Genomic DNA, 25151 nt, shown 5'->3' on the forward strand with positions numbered 1-25151 from the left:
GCGTATCAGCCATGATACGGTCATTGTCTCCAGTATGCTTTTGGAGCCTTTGCCTGTCTCTAAAGTAAAAGACGCTTTGGAGGTACACAAATCTGTACCTTTACAGATTCAGCTGTCCAGGTACAGAGTGAGTGGGAGGAGATCCTACATGTGTTTGACCCAGATTTTTATCTGGGAAGAATGTAACTGAGATAAAAAATACAGTGTTCACATCTCTCCTAACTTTGCCTCACTGATAACCCTTCATTCCACTTTTGTTTTTAGAACTTCTCTTTGCCATAGTCAGTTATTCCTTCAACTTTGCAACCTAGCATCCAATGGGACCTTGCAGTTGGATTGCTAGGGCCTGTTGTGCACTGGTATTAGGGTTGTACTGCCTGCTGGGGCAGTTCCATCTCCTGCGTGTTAGTTCTAACAAGGACAGTAAGTGTTTCTTCAGTAGAGAAGCCTTTGTTTGGGATGATCCAAATTGGAGGACTGTAAATCCTTAGGCTCCTGCATAGGTACGATGTCCAAAGTCTGATACATCTGGGTAAATCTCCCATCTCTAAGCCATTCAGACCTTAGAGGAAACATTGGAACTTCTTCCATTCCAAAAAAAAAAAATCAAGGAAATCAAGGAAGGACATGAAGGATTGAAGGACCTTATTCTTTTAGCAATTTCTGCTTATTCTTGTTTTTCAGGTAGCATTTTGGAATCTCGTATTCCTTCAGAGCACGGTTGTTGTGATTTTGTAAGCCAGTTAACTGGTTCCTCCAGTAGAAGGATCAGTATCAATCATTAATTTAAAGCAAATTCAAAATTCTGCAACCTGTAAAAAACACAAACCAGAATAGCAATATGTAATATTTCCAATATCTTTTGACTCTGGAATGCAAAATATCCACCTAAAAAGCATTTTTATACTCAGTTTTTTCTCTGTACAGAATCCTCTGTTTGCCATAATGGGTTTGCTAGCTGTAGCTTTATTAGAAAACAATCTGGAGTGTGTTCTGTTGCTATGAAATCAAAATCATTATCACAGCAGCCCCAGATTTTTTTGTTTAATGTGTTTATATAGTCATGATCAAAGAAGCACTAAGTCTATACAACCATTAGGATTCAAAAGTTCAGATTGCCTTAGTAATAAAGAGCATGGTTTTTAATACCTATTTTAGTGTATGGGCAAGATGAGGTCTAATAGTACTGGTTTGTAGTTACTTTTTGGTGTAGAACTCCACAAAGATGTGTGGTAAACACCGAAATTCCAGTAAAATAAATGCTTGCTTCAGTGGGTTTTTTTTTGTTTTGTTTTTTTAATGCTTCTTCCTTTATCTTCACTTTTTGTTCCTTATTAGATCGTTAATTGCAAGGTCATGTCAGTTGCACTTTAAATGCATAATGATGCAGACTCTCTAAGGCCTCATTACACTAATGTTGCTGCTAATTATAAAACTGAATACAGTAGAACATCATTCTTTGAAATGTCATGGATTGTTCATGGTAAAATAAGCAAACCCTGCAATTTATGACAGCTCATAAAAGATAAATTATATCCCATGATAAAAAACGCATAATTTTTTAAAAATTGCATGTACTCTGCAAAGAACTCAGGGCAATTCTTTAGTTTACTGTCCTTTATAAACAAGGCAGGTTGTTTTGTAGACAAGAAAGCCTACTCTTGTTTTCATACCAAAGCAGTGACCTGTTAAAGATGGACTGAATTAGCTGGATGTTATAGTATTGGCTAAAGACATGTTAGCCTCTTTACTAGTGGTTTTCAATTTTTTCAGTCCGTGTCACATCTAATAAATGATTTTTCAATACCACCAGCTGAAGCCAGCTGTTTGGCAGATGCTCTATGCTGTTTGCCCAGTGTACAAAAAGCCAGTATAGGCTCTGTGTCTCCAGTGACATGTGGAATCAGCTCTACACTTGTTTGAGCAAATAGACAGCTGCCAGCTAATGGATCCATTAGCAAACTTCCTATTGAATGTCCTGTCTTTAGCACTGCATGAAATTTTAATAACTTTAAATCATTACTTTAGTTGAAAGTTAAGAAGACCTTTTTGTAAGACCTTTTTGTAAGGCATTTTTTTCACAGAAGGGAAGGCATATCTTTTCTTGACAGAAACAATTATTTTTTATGCTAACACAGAGAAGTGAAGCTACAGTAGCAGTGGAAATCATCAATGTTTTTTTCATCTTTTTATTAGCTATTTGTGAACCTCAAATTATTTTTCTGTGTTAGGTAGCATGGGGAGTTACTTTTTAGTTGGAGGATTTTTTGTATGTTTTAGGTGGGAAAATATTTGCAGTCTTGCCTTTTCCTTCTGGAAAGAAACTTTTTGCTTGTTCTAACTTGACTTACTCTTTGTAGTAAAAAATCACTTCTGTGCTCTTTTTTAACTGTATGAACAATTTCAGTAATCAAAAGTAATGAAATCAAAATGTTGCAAACTGCCCTTCCCTTAGTGATTTTCTTTTGCTATACCTCTTAGTTATGGTAGAGTACCCAGTTTATATGAGAGGTTGAAAAGAGAGGAAGTCCCTAGAGCATCTTTCCTCTTGTGGTGCATTGAAACTGCTACATGTGAATGTCACTCCTGGCCTTATTCAAGATGAAATCTCCAAAAGGCAAGTGGGACATGTTGCATTGTAACACAAGAGCAAGATCAGAGGAGTATTCAGTTGGCCCCAAAAGGAAATACCAGTTTTCTTGTATGTCTTTTGTTTGGTTGTTTTGTTGTTGTTGTTGTTTTTGTTTTGTTTTGTTTTTAATAGTGAATGGGTTTTGTTATCAAATGCATTACAGCAAGTGAAACAAACATGAGTCTCTCCCAGCCCTTTGGTACAGGTTTCAGATGCTAACACCTAGCCCTCAAATTCTCAGTGCTGATGGGGGAAAGGGAACGCAGTGTTTAGAGGCATTTGCAGGCTGCTTTGCTCTAAGGCATGTGGCTGGAACACAGTCAGTTTATCCACCTGAGTTGAAATCCCCTCTTTCAATGAAAACTTTATCTGATCTTCCTTCATGCCAGTAGGAGACCTTCACTGAAGCACTCCTGACAATCCTGTGTCCGAAGGAACCAAGGAATAACTTCTGTAACTACCAACTGGAAGGAGCAAAGACACCTTAGATAAACGAGTAGGTTCTTTGTGACACCCACCTCTCTGGGCTGGATGGACAGGGCTGCAGACACCCTGAGGGAATTTGTCAGTATGCTAAGATACAATGGCTTTAGAAGGAAAACTTGTTTTTCTTGGTCTGGTAGCTTATCCTTTAAGGAAAGCAGAAAAATGCCAACACAAAGACTTTACTGGCCACACTTTTCAATTCTTGTTGAACAAAGCTTTCCTCTCATCTGGCACTCTGCTATAAAAAGGAGTTGGGAAGATAAGAGGGCAGCATTGACTTTCTTGGAGCTCTCGGTCATAGTGGCCTTCTTCATTGTCTGAGATGTTTGTAGAGTATTGAATGACAATTATCTGTTGCCCTTTATATTACTTCTCCAAAAAGTGCAAATCCAGTGAGATGCTACTAAAATTTCATTTGATTCCTACTTCCTGGGGTACTCTCAATCTTCTGTTGATTTCTGTGGGCATCCTGTTAACCTTCAACTGTCCTTAACAGTGATCATTTTAGCTTCTGTTTCTACTTGAAAACATTCTATCTAACATAGGTTTGTTTTCATCTAGAAGGTGGGACAAGACAGCTGGGTTTATAAGCCATGCCTTTCTGAACATGGTTTCCTAATAGACCTCCAGCAAGCTGACTGCCACCCCCTCCCACTCAAAATGTTTGGGCACAGTGATCAAAATCAATAGGTGAATGTTTGTTTCAAAGAAAGAACAAGATGCTGAAGTTACTCAAATAGATTGCCTCAGACACCAGTTTGGTGTGAAATAATGATCTAACTAGTGGGAAGTCAGTGGCTAGTGAATGAGATACCTTGGGCTAGCATTTCTTTAAATAGATGGACATCTGCAGTGCAAATAGGAATTTCCCATTTGAATCTATTTCTAAAGAGTTCAGTGCATCAGAAAGAGAGCTGTTAGTTTTTTATGACAAACATGTATTCCTTAATATGTTTTTGCTGGCCAGGCAAAGGTTGATAAAAATAGGTGTAAAGTTATTTCAGTTACATACATTTTTGATAACAAATGTAATACCAGAATAATCAAATCCAGCATTGCACACCAGCTGCTTAGGGATTTTTTGTTCTTTATCCAGCAATTTATTATAAGACCAAACAGTACTAAGTCGTTGGGGGTTTACCCCCACAGGATGGGCAGTCAGGGATTTTTTTACTACTCACTCTTGGTTTATGTCTTCTTCCCTCCCCTTATGCCTCTAACTCGTCCTCACAAATCCATACAGTATTTTACTGCAGCTCTCACCTATATTTTTTTGCTTTTGAAAGCTAAGGAGTTTGCTTAATTTTCTTTCGTGGGTATGCAGTTATAAAAGTGGTTTACATTTTTGTCTGCTTATTTCTGAATGTCTTTCTCTTTGAAGTGCTGATTGAATCTCTGCTGTTAATCTCTTTAACCCCTGGAAGAAGATTACCTTAACAGTGAAGTGGCTGGGGAGGGGAGAAGCAAGGGAGAGGCTGATTCTGTTTATCTAGAATGAATTCAGGTCTTCAGTAAGGGCTTTTCTTTGTGACACTTGAGCGTCCCAATAGTAAGTTCTTGCTGCTAACACAGCCTTAGCGGGTGAGCAGGGGTTGATAGTAGTTACCAGCCATTTGATCAAATCAGCAATTCCTTGGGCAGAATCCAGCAGTTTTACTGGACTTGGTAAATTCTTTATTATCTGTTTTTTACTACTTTTTTTTTTTTTTTTGTTTAGTCTTGAGGTCTTATCAGCCTGCTAAAGTTAGGCAAATGGCAGAAGGAAGGAAAAATATTTGTGATGGGCATTTGGACAGATGTCTGTGTGTTTCCCTTTTAATCTACTTGATTAACATTAGTAGTGTGCTGGACTTTTGAATTGTGTGCTCAACTTCCAGCCAAAGGCAAAGAATCAGTGCTACTAGAAAAGGCATTTTTGTAAAGGTGATTGGATTTTTATTCAATGCTAGCAGAAAACAGAATTCAAGTTTTTTAGAAATAGTCAAGTAGGCCTCAGAGGAAGACAAGAATTCACAATAGGCAGCCACATGGCCAAAAGAAATTATTTTGGATTGTAGTGTCTATTTGCAGTGGTAAAGAAATTAAAAGGATGTGATTCTGAATGTTTGACTTCTATTGTGAATTAATAACTGGCTTTTCTACTGTAGTTAGCAATGTGGTTTTTGTAAAGTATTTAGGCACATTGCATTCTTATTCACATATTTGAGCCTTGCTCTGTTAAGATTTGTTCATAGTTAATAAGTTGGCAATAATAGTATAAGAACTAAAAATAATTGAAAAGGTGTGCTTTGTGATGATTCATTATTCTGTGGAAAACCTTAAATGTGATTTGTAAAAGGCAGTTATTTGACTTCGTTGCTGCTTCTTTCTGCATCAGTAATTGTATTACATTGCAGTATTAGGGGCTGAAATGGCAGGGTGAATATACTTAATCTTTTTCAGCATTAAATTTTATAGGGTGTTTCACTGTCTGTGGACCTTGTTCTTTTCAGGAACTCTGATTCATGGTTCTTGAGGAAATTACAGTATCTTTATTATTGTAACAGTTAGTTATACAGAGGGTGTTATTTTCTCTCAGCGTGACTATATTACAGCAGCATTTGTTTAGTAAAATTTACTTTGTTCCGTATTTCTGTGTCTAATAGTTAACAAGGTAAGAAGGAATTGAGAAGGAAAAAAAGAATTAGACACACACTGGGAAATACTGTGTTTCCCTAATTGTTAGTTAGAATCCATGAAATTGTTGTACTTATCAAAATACGTGGTTTTCATGCTTTCAGGCTCCTGCTGTTTATTTTTTTAATTGATTCATTAGAGAATATGGAGCAGTTGATTTCCTGTGTCTGTAGAGGTTTTACTTTTGTAGTTAAAGTAGATTTTTAAACCCCCTCATGTAAATAACACAGGGATTTTAATGCCAGACTAGTACTGCATCTAATAGATGCTGCTGTTTTCTTCCTGATTTGTTTCCCAACTGGGGTGAGCCAGAAAATGCCTGCTACCAGTTGTCACCACCTGATAAATCACAGGTGGTGACTTCTTACAGCTCAGTCGGTGTTAATTGCTGGTGACAGGTCTCCTCTGATTCCCTTCAGCAGCAGGTGATAGGTGCCCCCACGGTAAACAGCTCTGGCACTCTCTGCCTGTAGTGGGAGCCGGTGGCAGTCCTGGGCCATCAGGGATATAAATTGTCACCTGTCTGGGCACGGTTCAGTTCCTAAATCCCTTAGGATATTGTAATTACTCTTGGGTTTTTTGCAGTTTTAGTTACTCTAGAGCTTAACCCTATCCTGTGGCTGTGAATGTCTGAGGTTTGTTTGTGAGATGTATTTTTGGGGCTGGCAATGGTTGAAAACTTCTCTATGTCTTTAAAGATGTCAGCCGTTGGTCAAGACTTCATTGACAGATGCTTAAAAAAGAAAGCAGGGATGCCCCATTCGTTTTCTTTGTATAATTGCTTTGGATTTGCTTCCTATAATTGAGTCTGGATTTGTCACATGTGTTTCCCCCTCCACCCTGCTATAGAAGACTCCAGTGTCTTTTTCTCATCTGTCACCTGATTCCCCCTTTTTTGCTTTGTTACCATTTACAGTCTATCAAGTAACCAGGATGAAGAGTAATCCAAATGTGCTGTTATTATGTAAAGTTGTAGGGGAAAATAATTAGGGCTTCCCTGGTCTGGTAATAGTGTTGTTTTTATTCCAGAACACTTTTTTGTCAGTTTACACTCTGCATGGGGTTTATCAGTAATAAATTCACATTTGGATTAACATTTTGGGAATATCCTGTGTTAGCTGTCTTAAGACAACATGAAGGTGAATTCTTTTTCTTTTTTTTTTTTTTTCCCTCTCATCCTCACAGAAGCAGCAATGGGGTGCATTAAAAGCAAAGAAGGTAAAGGCCCAGCCATGAAATACAGAACTGAAAATGCTCCAGAACCTGTTATTTCCCATGTCAGTCATTATGGATCAGATTCCAGCCAAGCAACACAGTCACCGTCAATAAAGGGATCAGCAGTTAATTTTAATAGTCATTCCATGACTCCTTTTGGAGGGCCTTCAGGAATGACACCCTTTGGAGGAGCATCATCGTCATTTTCAGCTGTGCCAAGTACATATCCTAGTACTTTAACAGGTAAGTGTTACATAAAATGATGCTATTATTTAGTATTATAGTCACTTGGCAGCCATAGTAAAAAAAATACTGTGACACCTTGCAAATTTAAAATTAAATTGCAAATTTAAAATAAATTGCCTTTTAGAGATTCCTAATTTTCAGTATCTTTACTGCTCATGTAATAATTCAGCCTGTATTCACTAGTGATGGGGGCATGAAGGATGACTGTTTAGGCTTTTATTTTTGTGGAGACAATTAAGATCACAGCACAGAGAAATTTAAGAGTTACTAAAGACAATAATGGGAATAGTTACATTAGAAGTTGTAAGCTGGTGAAAGGATCTGTATGGGACAATGGCTTTAAACATGGAGAGATGTACAAAATGAAAAACACTTCAGCTTCAGGAAATTGATATTTAAAACTGGTTTTAAGTCTGATTACTTTTAAATTACATTAATGAAACATTGAATGAATCTAAAAAGCTAAACAGGATTTGCATTATATTCATGTACTTTACTATGGGAGCAATATGTGTGAAATGAAAGAGTAGAATTCCCATTTCTGGTGGTCATATGAAAACCAGAATGAAAAATGTAAAGATAGAATTTGCAGCATACAAAGACCTTTTTGGCTGAGGTATAGAAGATACAACATTTTAAAGCAACATGCACATTTGATGTTATAAACCCACCTTAATTACAAAAATACTGATTTTTGTCCCCGTAACTAATTTCATCATGTTGATGGATATTTTTGAGAGGAAGCTGTGATTTATTCTTTTTTTGAGAGACACTAAAAATACAGATTAATTTATTCTAGAAGCTCTGTACAGACACTTCAGACAACAGAGTAAATAATTCCTTAATAGTCTATTTCTAGTTTTCCCACAAACCTCTAATGTTGGCACAATTACAGTGCTGAAGTGTTTGCATTGTTCCAGTGGCATTTAAAGTCTTTTAAACACATTCTGACCTTGGCAATTCAGGAAACCAAGTATGAATTGTCAGGTAATGATCACCTTGTAGTCCTTTTCTTGGGAATACATTAAAAATCAAATAATTAAAATGAACATCTAGCCTGTATCATTTATGAGTCAGCTCTGAATCCCTCTTTTGGATGAACATATGCAGAAATTGAATAAGGACAGCATTTATTTATTTTCATTAGCTCTGCTGAGGAAAGTTTATTGTGTTTCATCTCCCCCAAGAACATTGGAATATTTCTTCTTACTAGATCTGGTTCTTTGGTCATGTAGGAATCTCCAGCAGTGCATGCAGGCACTCCAGGGCATAACCAGACATCAGGGATGTAGCCCCCCACTGGGTACCACAAATCCTTTGCTGCAGAGACCAGAAGGGATGTTCTCTTGCCTGTTCCTGCTGGTTGTTAAGCATGTTATCTCTTGAACCAGAGTCAACAAGAGAGATTTCTCATGAAGAGAGAGTCTGATATCTCATCAGTGTGAAATCATTTATCAGCAGGCAGGCTGATTTGTGTGAATGCTCCCATTGTTTTGCAATTAGGCAAAATTATACTGCATGTGAAATTATGCCTTCTTGTTCTGTAAAACCAGCCCATCCACAAAAAAACATACATACATAAATACATACATACATAAATAAAATTGCACTAACAATTATTTGGTACATTCAGTACTGCCTTTCAGATCAATCAAAATTGGGTGTTTTTGTGAGCAAATGAGATGACACCCTTCATCTGCTGTAAGCTTTTTGTATTTGTGACCAATAAATCACTGGATCACATTCTGTCAACCTTTGCTTCACAAGAGAGGAGAATAGATGGGCTTGTCAAACAGCATGTAAATGTCAGTCGTACTTATCCAGTTGATCAGTGATGAGTGACAAGGGGATGATATGGTTGTCATCATGGCCTGTAGTGAGGCTGAAAAGTTGAGCCATCTTTTATTCCTCTAGAGCAGAAAAGGAGAAGAAATCTGAGTTAGTCACACTGTTCCTGTATTACACACTGTCTTCAGATACTTTGAATTCATAGAATATTGCTGAAAATCAAAACAGAAGAATGGACTGCTGTTCTTGCCTTCCATGAACCTATGCTAGTGCTCTGTAATCCCCTTGCTGAACAAGAAGGTAAAGATTTCTCTCCAAAACTAGTCATAGATTAGAGGATGGCATACTGACCTAATAAAAGAAAAATCTTTAAGGGAAGTCTTGTGGCTACAGATAGTTCGAGCAGCTAAACTAGATCACCTCACAGTGTTTCACAAAGAAAACAGCTGCAAGTACTTGAAATATCATTTGACAGTATCTTTGTTTAAATCAGTCTGTGCTGATGCCATTCTCTTCAGGTATTTTATTACTCTTTGCTATGAAAAAATAACACTTGTGACTGAGAATAAAAAGAGGTTGTATGGTAGCTGAAATTTTTCGAGTTTCTTTATATGCAGTTAAAAACTTCTGTGATATTGTGACTTGAGATTAATGACTGTTTTCATCTGTTGAAGAACTTTCTGGGGATGGTTTATTTCCATAAGACTTGCTTTCTGTTTATGTGAATACAGTTGGTATCATCACTATTTTCTTGCTCCACATATCAGTTTGTGTCATCAAAAGAATGTAGTAATAAAGAGAAAAAATGGTAGAAGTGTTTTGATTTTTAACTTAAATTAGGAGGTGCTAACTTCTAAGGAACATTTTAATTCATTTTGAGTTCATAAATCACACTTAAAAAAAAAAAAAAAAAAAAAAACACCTCAATTACTCTAACCTCCTGTGGGGATTTTGTTCTGTTTTTCTTAGCAGAACTGTAAATTCATTTCCAGCTGAAGCCTGCTGAGAGACTATAACCACAGGAAGACTCCAAATCAAACTATTTAGGTGATTAGGAGGAGCTCTTATATCAGAAAGTGTACATTGCAAAAGAATATTGCTTACAGACTGTCCCCATTGCATTATGTATTCTTCCTTTCTGATCACAGTCATGCTAATTTTAAGACCTAAATTAGATGCAACATGTTTCTCTTGGTGGACTTTCATGTATATCCTGATATATACATATGCATATTAGAGATGTAATATTATACATTTAAAAATATGTTATTGCTTGGATGATCATTAGGCTTCCTAAATGTTAATTAGACTAAGAAATAGCATTTCTAGGGCCTAAAAAGTCTTTCTGAATTGTTTATTTGTGATTTTCTGTTTTAACTTTCTCATGGTTATGGTACATGGTTCTTTGTTTTTGCTAGTAGCTTGTCATCTCAAACAGCCTGTTCTCTTTTTGCTCTTCCTCTTCTCCCTCTTCCCAGTTTTATAGATTAGTTCTTTGAAGTATAGAAAAATGTTTTCTGCTGGTAAGTGTAGAAGCCTTCCTGTCATCCGCCTCTCTCACATCTGCCCTATTTGGGGACATGTTCAACAGTGTGAGCTATACCAGCAGTGGGATGGGAAAGCAGATTCCTTAGGGTTGGTGGAGTGCAGCTGTTCCTCTTATGTCCTGTCTTGGTCCTTGTTCTCTGGAGTAATGCACTGATGGATCATCCTGAGCAAGGGTCTGCTTCACGGGTGGGGAGACTTGGTGGCATCAAAAAAATCATTAGTGCTAAAGCAGAGGAATGTCTTTGTCCCCAAGAGAATACTTTAATTTCTGGTTCAGTTTCTTAGGTAGGTCTTGATGTGTAACCTCAAAAAGTTGGGAATGCATCAGTTATTTATAGCTAAGTGCTATAAACTTTCACTTCTGTGAAAATTAGTGGCTGATGGTTCACCATTGTGGTGGTGTAGGTTCTTCCAGAATTGCATTTCTTAACAAGAAGCAAGCTTAATAAAGAAGCTATGGGTTTGTGTTTCTTTACTGATGATGCATCATGCAGGTTTCTGTATATAAGTGCTGTAATTATTAATGTAGTTCCAGTGATGTGTCTAGTGGCCTTTTGTGGTGTGGAAGCATATTTTCAGAATGTCTGTTTATAGGCATAGCTCTGTCCTAAGAAATTAGCAGGTTATTGATCTGTCTTCCAAAATGAGATGCAACCCAGAGTGTTTAGTTGCTTCCAAATCAAAACTGATTTATTGTTTCATGGACAAGTCCTTAAATCAAGTGTTACAACATTATTGATTTATCATATGGGATTTTTTTCTTTTTCCTAAGGTGGTGTTACTGTATTTGTGGCCTTATATGATTATGAAGCTAGAACTACAGATGACCTTTCATTTAAGAAAGGTGAACGGTTCCAGATAATAAATAACACGTAAGTGTTCTCATTCACAGACCTCACTGGGTTGTTTGGAATAATTAGATATTTAGTTCTTCTGGAAATCCATGTATCCTATTTCAGTGAAGGGTAGGTTTGTTTTTTTTTTTTTTAAATACATTCAATATTCAACAAGCATGGGGTTAAAATATATAATACTGCTAAGACAATAACTTTTCAGGTTGAGATCAGGGTTTGGGTGCAGATGTAGAACTGTAGCAACTGCAGTAACCCCAAGCTGCTTCTCGGTTAGGTGACTTCCTTCCCCTCCCTGCCCCAGCAAGGCACAGCTACCCCTTTTGGGGCAGCAAAGGTGGGCACAGGTACTGCTTCATCCCAGACTCTGCACCTGGAGTTACTCTCTGATCTGGAGAGGCAGATGAAAACTAGACAACTCAGAAGTTTACTTACACATCTCTGCCATAAAGCATTTTGGTTTTACACGAAAAAGAAAGCAAGTCCCAAATCTTTAAAATATGAAATTCCACTAAGAGGCATTTGTGTTGCTCACAACACAAGATGTACGTAGGTGCAGCGCAAACTATTTGAGATGCCCTCATAATTAAAATAACATGTTACCTAAATTTACCTGCCTCTCATATGTGAGTACATTACAGCTGCTACAGAATTATGTGTTGTTTATATGTGGAAGAGGTAATGATGTTTCATTGCAGGGAAGGAGACTGGTGGGAAGCAAGATCCATTGCTACAGGAAAGACAGGCTACATCCCAAGCAATTATGTAGCTCCTGCAGACTCCATTCAAGCAGAAGAGTAAGACATTGTATCCTGACAATTTTCTACACTTCCTACCCTGTGGTGATACTGTTTTTTAAATTCATTATGTGTAACATTTAAGGGTAAAGTAGGGAAATACTGTTAATGACAGGATAGCAGTACTACTTGGATTATGTCAAAGGTGTAATTATTAGTAAGCATGAGGTGGACACGCATGCAGATGTTTTCTGCCTGCTTGCTACATGCAGAGAAAGGATGGGAGAATTCAGTAATGATAAAAATTGGAGGGCATGCCTCCAATTTTGCTTTATCATATAAAGCAAAAATTTATGGGTTTTAGCTAAAGAGTTCACACACCATCAATTATAGGTTTTTATCCCTATTTTTGCTTGCCAAACCGTGAGACAAGATCAGCTATATACTTGGTATTACCTAACCTTACATTCTAAAAAAGCATTTGTGTGCACAATTATTGTTAACCTATTAATCTGTAATAACTCTTTGGTGGTAAAATTGTTTGATATGCTAAGGACTGCTGTGAATTTGGAAAATTATACTGCTTTGTGTACCAGTACTTCCTACATTTATTTAGTAACATCCTGGAGTGCTTAGACAATCACATAAAATGACTGTGGAACCCGTAGGTTGGAGTAGAATCTTGGGTTATCTTTGTTCCAAGGGATTATATTGGTTGTACTAGAAATATAAAGTTGCACAGCTCTTGTTTCAATATACAGGCATGATACTGCCAATCAGCAGTTCACTGATATGTGATCTGTGCACTTCTGTTTGCTACTGCACATCTGGGAAAAGTGCCTGATTTCCAAAATGTTCCCTGAATCTCAAGCTGAGACTTTAGCATGTTGCTGCTACTGCTGCTCTCACTTGGCTCTGAGCTATTAAAACATGACTGCATCAAAGATGCTCTGTTATTTTACACCCTTGAGTTTGATCTGGTTTTAAAATTATTAACTTTTGTTTATTCTTTGGGATAAAAGGTTAAATATTTATTTTTTTTAAACCATGCAATAAGAGCTTAAGGCATTACAACTGCAGTGGTCGTAAAATGGAAATTATAACCCTTTACAAAGAAAGTATGGCTCCTAAACACTGGCCAGAACAAAGTGGTGGGATTTGTCATAGGTTTATGTGATGACTAGAGGTGAGAGTAAAGGGTTATGAATGAGGAACCTTCTAAAAACTGTTTATTTTAAAGAACCAGTGCTAATTTTATGAAATATCCCCACAGCATTTGGAATGCAGTTCATTTGCTTTAGAGTTTGTTAGCCTTGTACTTTGATAGAGTCTGTAGATTTTGTGTAGCGACTGCAATTAGCGATACAAGTGCAAATGCCATACAGAGCCCCAAGTGGCCAAGATTTTGTCTTTGGCCTTTTCTAAGCCTGGAGGCATTTATAGCAGAAACTGCTTTTGACAGGATCCATGTTATTTGTGTGCTTTTTTTAATGACACCATAATATAAATGCTTAATTGTCTCTAAAAAAGAAAGCAATTCAACCCTGCTATTATGTTATAGGTAGTGAAATAAAACAACACTTGACAATATAGTTTGTAAATTGTTGTAATCTGGGGAAGAGGCATTTTCATGTGAAGTTATGAACTAGGATTCAAGTTTGCTTCGGTAAGATTTTAGCTTACATCCAGATTGTCTCCAGTGTATATACTCTCATATCTATTTCTAACTTTGCACATCTCCTTCAACACTCAAAATTGCAAATATAACAAAATGTAAGAATAAGTTTCAAATTCCCATGTGATTGCACAGGCCATTCTGTTCATGGCCAACAAAGTGATCCCTCTTTATCTACATTTTTTCCCCAGAAAATATTTCACACACAAAGCCATTGTTTGGCAGCAATTTCCAGTACTACTTTTCCCGTCACTCATGAAGCCAAATTAGCTTGACGATAAGATAGTGACAGACAAAATGTTTGAAATTTACACTATACATCACTTTGTAACTTCTGAGGTGTTTAATAAAAATAAGATGTAGTTAGAAATAAATCTTATTCCAAAGTCTGTGGATTCATATGAAGATGGACTTAAAATTATCACTGGCTCAGGACAGCACTGTGTATAGGCTGTTCATCAGGATGGGCATGCTGTGGGAGTATGGAAGAAAAAACTCCTTATGCGAAAGAGCTGAAGGCAAGAAAAAATGCAAATCTTCTAAAACATCTGTGTTCTTTTTGGCATCAGAATAACTCTGCAATTTGGAATGTTACTCACGGGGAAATAAATGACCTTACCGTAGGGTAGGGTCCTAAATGGTCAATAGGAAAAGGTCTCAAATGTCTCTACTGAGGTAGAGAAAGATGGGAGGCAACAGAAATTGAAACAGGAGAGTTTCCAGCTGAATATAAGAAACATTTTTATCCTGTGGACAGCCAGGTGGGGGTACAGCCTGCCCAAGTTGGTGGTCTGTCCTTCAGAGTTTCCAAGCCTGAAGAGGACTACATCCTGAACAGCTAGGTGTGACATCACTGCTGACCCTGCCTGCAGCAGGAGGCTGGACCAGAGAACTCCAAGGGTCCTTCCAACCGGAATGAATCTGTCATCCAATGATATTTATGAATACTCACTTTGCGTTAAATATTGTTTTCTAACATAAAGCAAAAACTTTTTAAAGAAGGGAGTTTCAGCTGCTGAAGCTTTGAATGTGCTACCAAAGTGTGTTATCTGATTCATCTTGGCCTGAAAACTTAGCCTGAGGAGGGTGGTCCTTTCATTGTTAACAGTTGATGTCCGTTGTTAAACCAGCAGAAAACCATAGTATTTGCAGATACAGGCCTCTTTACATGTATTTTGTAAGTAACAGAAATGAGAGTCGTATAGAAATAGGTCACCTTAATCTTTTGTTTATATGAATATCATTGCTTTTGTTGATTTGTGTCTGCTTTGGGATAGTTGTAGCCCAGCAACTGTTTTGGAATATTAGTGGATATCAGTGCTTGAGATATCTAAATCTTTTGCTTATATGAGTACCAAAGCATAGGAAGCTTTCATTTACACATTTCCTTTTAAATTTTCTAGGTGGTATTTTGGTAAGATGGGCAGGAAGGATGCAGAAAGGCTACTTTTAAATCCTGGAAACCAGCGTGGTATTTTCTTAGTAAGAGAGAGTGAAACCACTAAAGGTATGTATGTGTCTGTGTATCTCTTCTCTCTCCCATTCCTTGCTCTCCCCAACACCAAGGTGAACATTTTTATGCCTGTCCCATGATACACATGAATGTGCACACCATGTACAATGACACTTGGGGAGATAGGTTAAATACCTTTTTATATTTTGGTGAAGAACCAGATGTGACTTTTTTCCTAGGTGCTTATTCCCTTTCTATACGTGACTGGGATGAGGTCAGAGGTGATAACGTAAAACACTACAAAATCAGGAAACTTGACAATGGTGGATACTATATCACAACCAGAGCACAATTTGAATCTCTACAGAAGTTGGTGAAACACTACAGAGGTAAGCCCAAGTTCCAGTGTCCCAATGTTACCCTGTGCCTACTGTGAGGAAGGACTGCGTCCATAGCTTATTCTTAAAATTCACAACTATAAAATTTCTTTCTGATTTCAACAAAAAGTAAATGGACTAGATCTTCTTTATCAACATTAAGGCATTACTTTTGTTATAGTCTTACCCTTGCTTAACTGTGAAGTTGTTAACTACTTTTTCTGTTTTCCAGAACATGCCGATGGGCTGTGTCATAAGCTAACAACTGTGTGTCCCACTGTGAAACCACAAACACAAGGACTAGCAAAAGATGCTTGGGAAATTCCTAGAGAATCTTTGAGGCTGGAAGTTAAGCTGGGCCAAGGATGTTTTGGTGAAGTGTGGATGGGTAAGAGCTTAATGTGACACATTTCAGTTGTTCCTGTGAGTGTTTTATTAGTATTTTAAGTAAATCATTATTGGGATCTGAAAAGAAAATATCATAGAGAAATGAAGGGGAAAAATACCAGTTATGATCATGCATGTAATGGTAAAATTAATATTCAGTATAGTTCTAGTTTATGATTATTCTGTTAGCTAAGAAAACAGAAGAAAAAAAAAGTTTCAGCAGAAAATCTCTTTAGTATTGCAGTGAGGAATAAAACCTGATATGTTTTTCTAGGAACATGGAATGGAACCACAAAAGTAGCAATCAAGACACTAAAACCTGGTACAATGATGCCAGAGGCTTTCCTGCAGGAGGCTCAAATCATGAAGAAACTACGACACGACAAGCTTGTTCCACTGTATGCAGTCGTTTCTGAGGAACCAATCTACATTGTCACTGAATTCATGACAAAAGGTGTGGGACAGGATAGTTAGAAATACTACATTTCAGAGGTTATTTAAGACCTCAGGAACAAATCAAATGTTTAATTAATGTTACATATAAGCTAACTGGAGTATAAGTGTTAATTTTGATTAAATTAAAATGAGCAACGGTTGACCTACTTGGAACAGTTCTGATTTAGATTGTGGGCAGAGGCATGAGTTTTTTGCACATCTGTGTCACCCTTGCTAATCTTCCAAGTACCAAGATTGGGTTTTTTTTTCTCCTTATTTTTAGTGTGTACTGTCCATCACATTTAAATGGAACAGCATAGCTGGGAGTATTATTATGAGAGTATGTCTGCCTGTAGACAGGTCATGATAACAACGAAACATATTGAGCTTTGGGTCTTTTGTTGTGTCTTTCCCAGCAGAGTAATAGTAAATTTTAAAAAGGTTGAGTGTTCTTTTTCCCAGACTCCCTCCTTTATCCCCTTGTTTTCAGTCTTTGATCCTTCTTCCTTTGCTCTATGTCATTTCCCCCTCCCCCTGCTGCTGAAACAGAGATTTAGAGATTTAGGCGGAATGTAGAAATAAACATCATAAGCATATGACTGTTAAGAAGCAGCAGATTTCCAAGTCAATTATTCCATTTTTTATAAAATGCAGACATCTGTTCAACTCATAGAGAAATTTTGCGGTCCTCATAAGATACAGAAGCAAGGGAGTAGCTAGTTGTGTTCAGTACTACACTACAAATGCATGGGTTTACTTTTTTCCTGTTGGGATGGGATTTTTAAAGGGTTATATAAGATTAAAAAGGTAAAAAGGAACAGAAAATGTAAAAACTTCCTTCTGCATTTTTGTTCCTAATAACACTAGACATGCAAAATCAGTTTTCATTGTTCAGAAATCAGGCTTCAGCAAGGCAGTAAGGAAAGAATATTTATAACTGTCTAAAGAAAAGCAAAGCTCACTACCAGAAGGGGTTACCTTGTAAAAGCAGAAGTAAAGAATTATAATTTGTCTAAATTATGGATTCAAAATGCTGTTGGAAGCTTCTTTTTATAGCTTTCCTTTCACTTTTCATATTTTACAAAAAAAACCCTTAGAACTCCTTTGTTCTAAGCTAGTAGAACAATTTATTTTTATTTCCCCTTTTACAAGGAAAAGAAGCAGGTACAATTGCAAAGTATCCATCTGTTTTTTGCCGTGTGGACAGGTTACTAGAAATCAGTGTGAAATCTTTGCTCCTCTTCAGTCCTTTGATCTCATGAACCAAGGTCACAAAAAGTCTGTGTAAATACACACAGCAAACAGCAGCAGCAGTGTGGGTCTGGCCTGCCACATTTTTACTTTCACTGTGCAAAATACAGCAAGTTACTAAAGATATGTTGGAGAAATCTAACTCAGAGCTACTGCTATGAACTGCTATGAATCCACTTCAGGATATGCAGTCAAGTGATTTCTTTCTCCACCATGGCTACATTTATAATTTTGTTACTGTAATTTGGACAGTGACAAGAGTGATTAGGTACCAATCTTTACCAGTTTCTTAGGAAAGAGGTCATATTCTTACCTCATGTGACATAATGCTACCTGTAGGGAAAATGTTATGTAGAGACAAAGCTTTACTGCACAAGTAAAGGTTGGAGTCTTAACAGAAGCACAGGACCTTGGGACTGATTTCAGATATTGCTCATGTAATGTTCTGGGTATGATTGCATTATATAAATGGGAGAAGATAAGGTCTCGTAAAGAGTGGAAGATAGTTTTCCCTGTAGGAAAGAAAAAGCAACAAAATTAAAGCAACAATTTCAGGATAATTTCTCTAGTATATGATTGAGTCTGGCAGAAAAATGTAAGTAAGGTATAGAGGTTTTTTTGTTCTGGAATTCTAAATCTCACAGTGGAATAAAGTCCAGCTAGGAGGAGCACAATTCCAGTGTATTGCCAGAAACAGCAGTTTGTTTTATTAGTGTTTAGTTATTTGCATTGTTGAAATGGATTCCAAACCACTTGGATAGAATTGCACTAACTAGGTACCACTGCAGAGGTAACTATGGGCATGATCATTGGGTCACATATTCTAGTAAATGATAGATTTCATGAGATAAATGTCTAGTAAATGACAGATTTCATGAGATAAATGTGTCAATCATAATGTATAAGAAAAAAATCTCATTTGTGTTTTCAGGTCAAGTTAATGTTTATGTTTTTTCCTCTTCTTTTCCCCCAAAATGTGTTATGTTTTACAGGCAGCTTGCTAGATTTCCTTAAAGAAGGGGAAGGGAAATACTTAAAACTTCCACAGCTGGTCGACATGGCTGCTCAGGTACCAAAAAAACTGTATTTTGTGCTTAGAGAAGAGGTATCACATATCAACTAAACATAAATATCAAATGCTCTGGCTGTTGTATGCTGCTCTGTGTTACACCTTCTGTTGTGGGTTTGTAATTTGTCAGAAAGGAAACAGTCTGGTTTGCAATTAGCAGATACTGCACAGCCAGACACACTAATCAGTGCCAAGCTCTTGGTTGCTAAGCTGCAATTCCTATACTTATACAATGGGAATAAAGTTAAAATAAGGGTATGCAACTTAATGCTTGGGAGAAATGTATATAGTAATGAAAAATAACCTTTTATAACACTTTTCTTTTTGAGATTGCGGATGGCATGGCTTACATTGAAAGAATGAACTACATCCACAGGGACCTCCGGGCAGCTAACATTCTTGTAGGAGACAATCTTGTGTGTAAAATAGCAGATTTTGGTTTAGCAAGGTTAATAGAGGACAATGAGTACACTGCAAGACAAGGTAAGGCCAGTTAATTTATTTAATAAGACCAGTTGCCTTTCAATTGCTTAGAACTATTACATTTAGCAGAACATGCCTGTGTATTTTGTGTTCATGGATAAAGATCATGTGCTTTCACAGCTCTGTTTAGGTGAGCCCCTCACCTAAGTGCAATCCTAGTAAACTTCCTTTGTTCAAAGTTATGTGGCAGTTTGTTGTGTTTTCAAAAAGCACTTCTAATTATTTTTGGGGCATAAGACATGCTACAGTTTGAAGAGAGATGAGATTCCAGAGAAACTGTTCATCAGTTTCACTTTTTGAAACATATTTAAGTAAGACTCTCAAATGTCTTTAGTGCTTCCAGATATTGTAGCCAGTACTTGCTGTCCTAGTTTAAGAAATATTAAAATACTATACCACCTTGAATTTTATCAGTAAAGCAAAGTATAAAAATATTATTCTTTTCAAAATATTTTGAAGTGTAAGCAAACTGTGGATTAGCAAGGGAAAATTGAGAATCTGTCTTTCCAATGTTTGTAGGAGCTAAATTTCCAATTAAATGGACCGCTCCAGAAGCAGCGTTGTATGGTCGGTTTACAATCAAGTCGGACGTGTGGTCATTTGGAATTTTACTGACAGAGCTGGTAACTAAGGGGAGAGTGCCATATCCAGGTAACAGGGAGATTTAATAGATTTTTCTTTTCTTTGTTGTATTCTCTGCCTCTGAAGTTACCTTTTGTACTTTTTCCCTTCATTCAGAGCCCACAGTTGACAAGCAGAGACAAAAACTTAGTCACACCTCACTGGTTCCTTTCACAAAGATACTTTGGTTATTTTCAGATTAAATATTGCATATTTTAAAATGTTTTAAGATAATAGCACTTCTAAATGTGACTGACAGTTTATTTCAGATTAGTGGGTATCCTTATATTTTCTATCTGTTTGTTCCTGATTTTTCTACTTTTGACATTCTCCCAGACTACAGAGAGCATCACTACACTGAACCTGCTAAACCAGTTTTTGAAACTAAACATTTTGCAGCACATATTTTGCTGGATCTGGAATGTGTAAGGCAGTTCTGTTAGGGATATATAATGCCTTTTTCTTGACCTGATTTCAAATTAAGTGGTCCTTGAGTGGAACCTAAGGCAGGGATAAGCTATATGTGCTTGAGTCTCCTCTCTGAAAGGACAGGTCCAATGCAGTGGGAAAGGGAAAAGGACCAAGTGTTGAGGAATTACCAGTGTACTGAAATATTTTTCAGAAAGAGTATTTAATGCAAAATGTAAAAATTCATTCATTCACTATAAAGTGTGTTCATTAAGGGTTCTGTTCTGATAGAATCAGATGCATTGCAGCTGCAGAAGTTCTTGAAAAACTTTGGGAAACTGTTCTTTACATGATATCATTCAGAGCTAATATGCTTTCCTTTTAGGAATGGTGAATCGAGAAGTTCTGGAACAAGTGGAACGTGGCTATAGGATGCCTTGTCCACAAGGCTGCCCAGAGTCTCTCCATGAGTTAATGAAACTCTGTTGGAAGAAGGACCCTGATGAGAGACCAACATTTGAGTATATACAGTCTTTCTTGGAGGACTACTTTACTGCTACAGAACCACAGTACCAGCCTGGAGACAATTTATAAGCCAACAGTCTATATAACAAATGCACAAATCTGCCAAATGTAAAAGACTTGCAAAGAATTCCTGAAGTCTCTAAGGAATCACAGGAAAGAAAATCTTCGCTACTTTGCATGCTCTTAATGGCAAACTGGAATTTCATAATGCAGTTGCACAAAACCACTTTTAAAGTGTTATACTCTGATTTACCAATGACATATTTTTTATTTTTTCCTCTTTCCCATCTTATTTTCAGGGTCCAAAGGAAGCTTACTGAAAATACGGGGCAGAAAAAATGAGTGTTGGTGTGAACAATAGCAGAAAAAACAATGTTTCAAATCCTTTATTCTCCTAGTATTTGCTGATCATTCTACCAATGAGGGAATTGTCTGGAATTAGTGATCTTGGGGTAAGGCCTTTTTAAAGCAGAAGAACTTTGTGGGACCAAGCAATTCTATTCCAGTTCAGTAAAACTCCCTGTGTTTAAAACTACGTATGTGTGGCCCCCAACCCTCGCAAAACAAAAGCTGGTACAACTGTATTTGATTTATAGTCTCAATCTTTAAGCTTCCATTTCATGGACTTAATTAGGGTAGGCAGGTAAAAAGAGAAATTGGAACAGTGAATGAGAAACTTGATCTAAATGGTAGACCTCAATAGTGAGATTAGAGAGCATAATGCACTGTGTTAATCCTTGTGTTAATATAACTGGAAAGTAGCATGAGAGATTTTTCCTTTTTTCTTTCTGCATAGCTAATTAAGAATAATGAAGGTAACTAGAAAATGAGGTAATATTTTATAAAATTATGTTGATAAAGTATGATGATATTTGAACTTGAAGCTATGTAATACAATCACAGGGGGAAAGCCTTTAATCTTTTAAGCTCCAGTGGAACAGCGAGCTTTTGTATGGGAAGACTACCTGAACAAAGTTACAAAGTTCACCAGGAAAGTAAGACTGAAGCAGGTAAATGGCCACCTTTTAGTCCTTTTTCAGAGACAGGTTTGGTACTGTTGTATGTGGCTTGTAAGAGTTAACGAAGGTGGTTGCCACAAGTGCTATCTGTCACTAGTTCAGGGATTTGATTGCACTTTTGCTTTTCTTGGCTATTAAGACACACACACAGTTGCTCTTCCCACTTCTGCCCTTCCTACAGAATTATTTAACTAAAAACAAGTGAAAGAAAATGTGAAAGTATAAAAAGTAAAGGGATAAAATATATTTAATATTGTCCAAGTAATTAAATTTGCTGGTATTCAGCCCAGCTGACACTACATCTGGATTTATTTTCTTTGGCTACTGACATATCAAGCAATAACATCAAGTCTTTTACTCAACAATTTGCATGAGGTTCTTGAATTTCTGATCAAGCTTATATACTTTAATTTTGAAACACTCTTACTTAGTTACTGGCTTGGAATTCATATTATCGTTGTAAAGCTATCCAACAAATGAATTCAGAAAAGCTAGTAATATAGTTCTGGTACTAAACTTAACATTCATGGGTTTACACTACATTGAATCCAACTACCAAACAGATCTGTGTAGGAGCAGTGCCATCATTTTTCATTTTCCCTCATCATTGCTCATCAACTGTATATCTGTGGTTATCAAATTTTAAAAGGGCTTTCTGTAAGAAAAACAAAAACAAAACAAAAAACACATACACAAAATACTCAAAAAAACCCAAAAAAAGATGATGAAATTTTAATTTTTCTAAATATTTTAAAATTAATAACACAATCATATGAGTTTATGTATTAATACAGTCATAACAAAAAATGCCAAAAATGACACTGGCATTGTATGGATTTTTAATTACTGAATGGAACAGTTCATTGTAATAACACTTGTATAGTAAAGGAATAAAACACTAACTTAATGAACGTGTTCATTGTAAATGGTTGTGTATTATAAAACTTCTCCAAAAGAGTTTGTATGTTTATGAAAATTTATTTGTTTCACCTGAAGACCTTGATGTGGTTCTTACCCTAACAGAGTTTAAAATTCACATTCACACTTTTTATATAAATAGTAATAAGTTTAATTATGTAACTAAGTATTTTTATAAAGTATGGCATTGTTGAACTGTTTTGCAGAATTGGTTCAAAATAAATTTCACCTTGATTGCATCTGCTTATTTGAGGTGGGGCAGGGGAGAAGGTGGGAGGGGGACAAAATCAGAATAGCCTTCACATTGAGGGGAGAAGGATGGGAATAAAACATTCATGAGATTTTTTTATCCTCTGTAAATTGTACTTCCATACAGGATTGTGAGTTCATTGTGCATTATTGTTGTTAAAACAGAGACATTTTCTAGACCGGTTCACAGGTCCTTGGCACGAATGGGTTAGAGCAATTCTGCCTGGGTTTAAAACAAACCCCTGTGGTGGACAGACAGATGGACTTGGGATCCTTGTGAGAGCAAGTCCAACTTAAACTCTCATCTGGCAGTCACTCTCACATTGTAAGGCAAGCACATATCCTCCCTCTTGTTTTCTCTGGGATTAGCAGCCACTGTTCACTTCTGTCTAATTTTTCAGGGATACATTTTTATACATTAGTTCTTGTGATAGCCAGTGTTTTATCTCAACCTCATTGAATGTTACCTGTCTCAATGGCCAGTACGACTCAAGGTGCAGATCCTGGCATGTATATACAGTGCCACTGTAGGTCAAGGAGCTAGTGCTCTTTGAGTTTCAATAATAACTAACATAGCACTAAAACCATTCTTCTTACAGAACCTACAAACTGCACAGTTTACTGTATTTTTAGTATTTCATGTAATGTAATTAATGTTTTACTATTTTTAATGAGAACAATCATGTAATTTCTGGTAATCTGTACTCCTCCCTGTTGTCCATCCAAACCTTGTGATTCCCATTCTGCATGCTAGGCTTGCAGACTGTTTCTGTCATGCATTGTTTCAAACTGTAGTATTTTAAGAATATTTTCATAGTATTTTTGAGTAAACTTCCAAACATAAACATGTGTACAATCCTACTATTTAGATAAAGTACATTCCTACTTTAACATAAAGCATTATGAAAAGAACCTTATGTGTTCTTATCGTTGCAACCACTGAATTGTCATTTCACTAGACTTGTGAGTAGCCCTTATGATTGAAAAGTAGCCTTGGAAAGGTTTGGAGGGGGTTTTGTTGGGTTTGGTGGGTTATTTTGATTGGTTGGGTTTTTTGGGGTTTTTTTTTGTTTAAAGAAAGACTTCTAGAGTTTGCTGATGGGCAGAAACAAGGGAGAATGCTGTCTTACCCACAGTCATCTACAATACTATTTATTCTAAAACATGTTTTCTGCAGCTGGAGTGAGTATAAATGAGTAGAAAGAAGTAAACTTAATGAGCCCCCACTTTTGTTATTTATTTTCAACTGTTCAATAAACTTCTCAGTTTTTAAGTTTTCCGTGGAGATGCTGTAGGTGATTGTATTTGTGGCAATGTTCCCCCGACACGACTTCACTTAGAGCTATGCAGTCACGTTGGGTTTAAACCACAGGAGCACTCAACATATGCTAAGCAGGAGGCTCAAATCTTCACACCTGGCTTGAGGAATTTAGGGCTAGATTGGAAAAAACTGATCTGGGCACCAGAAGCAGATCTGGGTGGATAAGTGCCTCAGTCTGGAACTGTTATTCACCCAATAACTATTGCCTTGTGCAGTAGGTACTTGGGCTCTGTGCAAATGTCTGAAGTGCAGGTGCCTTCATGGATACATCTTGTTCCCACTTCAGCCTCATTGTAGTACAGGAACAAAACTGCCTTTGACCTTCCAGGCCCTGCAGGAGAGTGACTGTCAGTGTGGGGCTGGGAGCACACCCCAAATATACATCTCTGACAGACACCTTTCCAAGATAGGGTGGGAAGAGTCAGGGGACGGAGATGAGGTGGTTGTATCTATTTTCGATGTAACAGCCTGGAGTGTAAAACCTGGGTTCTGATCAAGAATCCTGGCTAGCTGGGTGTCAGCTGTGAGAGACTGTTATGAGGGTGTTGAGAGTTGGAAGCAGAACCCACAGAAGAATTTTGCCCTCAGCTGCAGACTTTAGCATTTCCTCAAGAACCAGATTATTTTCTTTGCACTTTTTCCTAGTGACACAGAGAGAGTGTTAGCTACAGAAACAGAAACAGCTTCCCTGCTTCTTTCTCCCTTAGCATAGGGGAGAAAAAGGGGGCGAGTGGGATAGAAAGATGGAGGCAAGCAGCTGAGGTACCACTCTTCATCACTG

At 37.1% G+C, this 25151-nt stretch overlaps 1 protein-coding gene across 2 annotated transcripts in view; it reads left to right on the forward strand.

The window, feature by feature from the left end:
* YES1 (YES proto-oncogene 1, Src family tyrosine kinase) overlaps window positions 1-23039 on the forward strand; it is a 49608-nt gene extending 26569 nt beyond the window's left edge. Inside the window, exons 2-13 of one of the 2 annotated variants that reach the window (XM_053982083.1) lie at window positions 3025-3128; window positions 6980-7252; window positions 11364-11463; window positions 12141-12239; window positions 15258-15361; window positions 15547-15696; window positions 15917-16072; window positions 16346-16525; window positions 18750-18826; window positions 19156-19309; window positions 19829-19960; window positions 20724-23039. In XM_053982083.1, the coding sequence (XP_053838058.1) occupies window positions 6988-7252; window positions 11364-11463; window positions 12141-12239; window positions 15258-15361; window positions 15547-15696; window positions 15917-16072; window positions 16346-16525; window positions 18750-18826; window positions 19156-19309; window positions 19829-19960; window positions 20724-20932 (1626 nt within the window). In that variant the 5' untranslated portion in view covers window positions 3025-3128; window positions 6980-6987 and the 3' untranslated portion in view covers window positions 20933-23039. The remainder of the gene's footprint in view (window positions 1-3024; window positions 3129-6979; window positions 7253-11363; window positions 11464-12140; window positions 12240-15257; window positions 15362-15546; window positions 15697-15916; window positions 16073-16345; window positions 16526-18749; window positions 18827-19155; window positions 19310-19828; window positions 19961-20723) is intronic. The other variant, XM_053982074.1, reaches the window with a different exon arrangement.
* The last annotated feature ends 2112 nt before the right edge of the window (window positions 23040-25151 follow it).

This window comes from Vidua macroura, chromosome 1 (genome assembly GCF_024509145.1).
Source record: "Vidua macroura isolate BioBank_ID:100142 chromosome 1, ASM2450914v1, whole genome shotgun sequence".
In the NCBI taxonomy this organism is placed as follows: Eukaryota; Metazoa; Chordata; class Aves; order Passeriformes; family Viduidae; genus Vidua; species Vidua macroura.